This window comes from Eurosta solidaginis, chromosome 2 (genome assembly GCF_040869045.1).
Source record: "Eurosta solidaginis isolate ZX-2024a chromosome 2, ASM4086904v1, whole genome shotgun sequence".
Lineage (NCBI taxonomy): Eukaryota > Metazoa > Arthropoda > Insecta > Diptera > Tephritidae > Eurosta > Eurosta solidaginis.
Window position 1 is genome coordinate 54,656,373 of NC_090320.1, and position 6,052 is coordinate 54,662,424.

Here is a 6,052-nt window from a genome sequence, read left to right on the forward strand (position 1 = left end):
AAGATATTCTCTTTCAGTGTTTCTACTGCTTTGGTTAAGGCTATTACTTCCGCTTGGAAAACTCAGGCAGCTTGCAGAATCTGTTTATTTCCGGATCAGCACAGTATACCGCATACCCTACTGCTTCCACTACATTGGAACCATCTGTGTACACATGCGTCGCCTCGTCCGCCATTTGACCACCTTAGCTATTGTGGCTTTAAGAGCCCTCTCGAATCGCAGATAGGGAATCAGGTAGTCTATTCGTCCTATAATTGATGTCGCTTTACTATTATGGCCATATGATCCGCGCTCAAGCTGCCCCGAGGCACTGAGCCTTCTTGCAGTTATTAACGCTATGTTCTTTGCTACCAGGTCTACAGGTGGAATGTGCAGAACGGCATACAGCAGTCGGGATTGTTTCTCATAAAATAAAAAAGTTTTGCTAAAAAATCGAGATTTCCTTCTAGAAAATATTCATAGTGGCAAATTTTATTTAGAATTGTGCTGAAAATTTAAAGTTGCTATTTGTGTAGAAAAGTCCCTGAACCAATTATGTTGTATTATCCACACAAGCTGAGTATTTCTTTTAGCTTATAATCTTTACTCAAAGGACTCAAGGACTTAACTTAAATCTAGTTGTCAGTACTCCTATGTACATATGTTTTCTTCCACGTATTTGTAAAATAGACATATTCGTGCATCGGTGCAGCAGTCAGCCGCTATAGCAAAAATTGAATCGAACTCCCAACAGCAGTCAGAATATCGAACGAATAGACAAAAAAAATTAGTTGGTTGGTTGTTTTGCAAAAAGCACTCTTCTCTGTATCTGCACAAAACGTAGCAACTTTGAGATATGCGCTGCAACTAAAAAGCCGAATATTAAACAAAGAAATTTAATAGAGGATATACGGAAAAGCAAGTTTCAGTGTAAAGGAGAAGAATTCTATAAGTGCACGACTGCATACATAAGATAAAAGCACATACATACATACACGCACAAACGTGCACACATGCGTATTGTAATGCAAAAGCCCTAAAATTGAATGGTTCAACGAAAACTTTGAAAGAGTGGAAGGCGTGAAAAGACAAAAAAAAAAAAAACAATTGAAAGGAGATGCAGAAATAAACAACAGCAGTTCAAGTGTTGCGGATGATTTGGTTGCAGTGGCGCAAAGACAAAATTGCACCGGCATCAAAAAAGGCAACGCGCAGCTGTTGAGTGGGCGAAGGTGGAACTGTTATCGCCAGCCTGTTCCATTGGAAAAATGCTGTTACCTATTTCATTGCACGTTGCTGTATTAAGGCATACATACGCGAGGGCTACTTCTACGATTTGCGAATTGTAACACCATTTCGCCAATCACCGCCTCAGGGGGTATTTATAAACTAACAACGAGCAAGACTGTGGTTTGATGCAATGTGGGTCTCTAATATGTGACTCCTCTGTCCTGTGTTGACCTTTTATTATCTATAAGTGCCCATAGCCTTGAAGAGCTCATTTCTAATTGGCTTTTAGGGTCTGCTTTACTGGCCAAGTTATCGTGATTCTTGTAGTTTCCCACTCCTCCAATAATAATGATAATAACTTGGCCTCCGAGGGGATTTAGGCCGAGATTTCTTTCCAATTAAATTTTCTTATAAATTTCTCTTAAATTTGGCGGAACATGCACGTCCCATTTAAATTCGAATCCGAACGGAGCCTGCAAAGTGGATGAATTCTTTCAAATTAGCGTTTCATGAGCGAAATACACTCGGATTGTTTGCGCACGCTTAGCAAAACTTTGTGTAAGGTTTGTTGACATTTTCTCATAACTTGACCTCAGGACCTTCCACATAACGGCGGCGGCTATTCATCTGTGGCCCGAAATTCAGGCCATCTGTATGTTATTACTAGCTTCTAAACGCTTCGGCCTCTCTCACAATCGAGGACTAGTGGGTATCAGCAAAACCGACGAAAAGATGAATCTCTTGCTATTGGTCAAGAAATAATCGACTTATTAGAGACTCCAGAGGAACTGACTAGGAACCAGTATTAACAACAAAATTAATTCCAGCTAAGAAATCAAACGCTTGCCGAAATAAGTGCTACCTTGGTCTGAGTAGATAACTGAAAAGTAAAGTCATCTCCCCATAAACAAAAGCAACGCTGTATAAGTCTCTCATGATACCTGTACTGACGAATGTATCGGAATCATGGATGGTGTAGAGAGATGATGAATTTAAAAGATTTAGTTATTGTCCTGTCCGTGTTGCCGACGGCGACTATCGAAGGAAGTCTAATGATCTAAAAGATCTGTAGAAACGTTGTCGTGGTGTTATGGCGTGCTCCGCCTACCACGCTGAAGATGCTGGGTTTAACTAATGGACAAAGCAACACCGAAATTTTGAAGAAAAAATAGTTTTTTCACTTAGAAAAAATTAGATTTGTCAAACACTCCGAGTGTACTTCTGAAATGAAGAGTTTCTCAGTGAAAACTCATCTGCCTTGCAGATGCCTTTCGGAGTCGACATAAAACATGTATGTCCCGTCCCGCCATTTTGTAGGAAAAATTAAAAGGAGAATGACGCAAATTGGAGGAGAAGCTCGACCTAATTCTCTTCGTAGGTATATTCCGCGTTGTATTCATTTATTTATTTGTAGGAGCTTTTAGCAAATATGAATATAATGAAACGAGTAAAAGACCAAAGGCTTCGCTGGCTATGTCGTATTATTCGAATTGACCCAGACGCTACAGTTGAGAAAGTATTCCATAGACACCCGCATTTGGAATTAGGTTAGATCTGCAGTTAGATAGGAGAAATACGTAGGTGGAGGAAGACTTGATCGCAGTTAGTGCTTCCAATTAGCGCCAGTTATAGCTTAGCATGGAGAGCTGGCGTTACGTGTTACGGAACCGCCGAAATCGCCTTAGCCACTTAGGTGCCAATTTGATGAATGGGCGATGCTGAGGATTTTGTATAGACGACTTATGAGTATTTCAAGTTTACCGGGGATATTGCATAGAGTACTGCTTGAAGGTTCTTCCTTGTTTATGACAAATATACCACACTGAAGATCATCGTAATATTTATTGTAATAATTCAATTCAATTCAATTCTTTTCAAGTTAATTCAATTTAGTTGTATTCAATTTTCATTTCAAATCATTTCATTTAAATTCAACTTTCTTAAAATGAATTCAACACAATTCAATTCAATCAAATTCAACACAATTTACTTCAATTCAATTCAGTTCAATTTAATTCAACTCAATTCAGTTCAACTTAAATCAATTCATATTAATCCGATTCACTCAAATTGAATTACATATTTTCTTTTGCTTTGTACCTACCCGACAGACTTTGTACTGCCCGAAAAGGAAGTGCCACAAAATCCCCAAGGAAAAAAAAAATCCCTAAATAAGTAATCCCCAAAATCAAAATCCCCAAAAGTAAAAATCCCCAAACACAAAATGCCAGTGCTATGATAAACATCATGACCGTGTAATGCATATTTTTCCTTATCCATATATAGGACTGCTAGTCGATCTAATTCGAACAAGCTAACAGAACGGTTATACCACACACCCGGAATTGGCATGGCGTAGCCCAGGGTAATTTTTTATAAGCGCGGCCGAAGGCCGCCTATGCAGAAAGTTGGTATGGATTATTAGCCTTTTTTGTTCGCGGCGATTTTAAACCTAATTTGAATTTATTTCACACATAAAATGGGGATTTTGTGTTGGGGATATTGTGTTGAGGATTATGAGTTTGGGGATTTTGATTTTGGGGATTTTGATGTTGGGATTTTGATTTTGGGGATTTTGATTTGGGAATTTTGTTTTGTGGATTTTGATAACGTGGTAAACCCGCCCGAAAACTGTAAATTGAAATGTGAACCTAGCTTTCTCTCTTCTCTCTCTATACCCTTCTCTTCTATTTTATCAATCATCTTTTTCTTGTTCTTGTCCATTTCTTATTCCATTTTTCTCCCTCCCACTCCAACCCCCACTCCCAATCTTACTCCCATTGCTACTTCGACTACCACTACCACTCCGACTCCTACTACTACTTCCACCCCACTCAAACTCCCGCTACTGCTCTCACTCCCATTTCCACAGCAACTCCTACTCCCACTCTCACTCCCACTTCCACTCGGAATTCTCACTACAACTACCACTCCCACTCTCAGTGCTACTCCCAATCTCACTCCAACTCTCACCACCTTCACACACCCACTCTCACTCTTACTCCTACCCCCGCACTCACTCCCAATTTCACTTTCACTTAGGCACAAACTCTTACTCTCATTACCACTATCACTCATGTTCCCGCTCTCAATCCAACTCTCCCACCCATTCCCATTCCCTCTCTTACTCCTGATTTTGAGTTTTTGCGAGGCTAATGCTCAGCTATTTACTTATATATACATATATAAATTATTTTCCTGTTTTGTAGTCAGCCCATTCACAAAAGATACCGAGCAACCCTCGTACCATGCCAGCATTTAGTACACGTTGCAGCCGTAGGGAAAATTTCCTGTATTTTCGGTTTGTGCAAAAATTTTATGATTGACAAGCTTTTTATTTTCAGAAGTTCTGTTCACTCAAATATCGGAATGCAATGAAACAAGAAAAAACAAAGCAAAGTATTGGATATCTAACGAGTACATTTATGCAAGCAAAGATATTTCTGTACAGAAATTTTCGTATCGTTATGCCACACGCCGAGTAGTTAGGTTGTACAAAATTTGCTGGTAATAAGTTCGAGACAACATTTCAATAGAAGAGCTGCTAGAAGCGGAAGTTCCATAGATTTGTTTATTCAACTGTTATGAATGACGGGAAACGTAGTTGTTTTCAAAATTTTCTAAAAAGAAAAATCTATTGAATTAATACGAAGCTGCACTAAGTGACTAGCTACCCCTGCAAGAAAAGAATTTTTGGTGAAAGTGGTTAAAGAAAACAGATTCCATTGCTGTTGTTGTAGTTGTATAACGCAAGCAGGCTCTCTTGCTTATAAAGGTCAGTACAATATAGTTGGTGATGTGTAAACTTATTTTAAATATCCCCCAGCGTCTTCTATCTGAATACAAGTTTGGAACATTATCTTGCACACCTGTTGATGTAGAACGCTCCACCTATATGTTACGTATTGGCTCAACTTGAATAAGACCAATATATATAATTGATTTTATACTTCATATTGGGGGTTTACCCTACCGAACAAATTAAGTTCATCCATGTCCATCTTAATCTAAAAATTAAAACCTTTACTTCTATGATCTCAGCCGTTAAACGTAATGCGCTCATCTGACCTTCTCTTAGGAGTCTTAGATGCCAAGGAACAACTAGTTATAATCCGCAATTCTTGGGCGCTAATATGTTAGTAAACATGGAAATAACAAAAGTTCCAGGGGCGTAGCGCTCAGTCAATGGTCTTATAACTATCTCCTTATAGCTGCTTATTGAAACCCGTTTGGGCATGGTTAGGTAGCTTAGAATATACCCGCGGTAGGTATACCTGTCTTAAGAGGCGACTAAAATCCCAAATTGATTCCAGAGGTTGTATAGCGCAACCCTTTCAAGGGGTTGCCAGCGCCAAATATAGCTTCTCCAACCCAATTGTCAACCTCACCTACCCGTGGCGAATCCTGCTTCATTAACAGTCAAGGCTCTGGCGAACCCGAACTTCTGATGGATCTAGGGGGTGGGAGGGCGGTATGGCCTAGAAGGGTTGCATGTGGTCATACCAAATAGTTTCGGTCGGGCTAGTACCTTTATGGTGCTTGATACCGGAACGTACCGGATCTACATGCGGCTAAGGGCCAGCAACATCGATAGCAGTCCCCAAGGCCTTCAGGGAGTGTCCTTATCGCTAGAACAACAACAACATTATGTTTTACATTATTGGAGATCTTCTTTTTTATTTTGTTTCAACATCCAGCCATGAGAAACTGATAAAGACATCGCAAGGACGCTGGCAACCCTCTAAGCCAATATGTGCATGACAGTTGTTAAAAACCCATTTGATCACCAACATACAACAAGCATGTATTAAATCTTCTTTCTCCCGTTTGTACGCTTCGCTTG

At 39.7% G+C, this 6,052-nt stretch overlaps 1 protein-coding gene across 1 annotated transcript in view; it reads right to left on the reverse strand.

Moving 5' to 3' along the window:
* DIP-lambda (Dpr-interacting protein lambda) overlaps positions 1 to 4,287 on the reverse strand; it is an 85,275-nt gene extending 80,988 nt beyond the window's left edge. The window contains exon 1 of the mRNA XM_067769112.1: positions 4,230 to 4,287. Coding sequence (XP_067625213.1) covers positions 4,230 to 4,287 — 58 coding nt within the window. The remainder of the gene's footprint in view (positions 1 to 4,229) is intronic.
* Between the last annotated feature and the right edge of the window lie 1,765 nt (positions 4,288 to 6,052).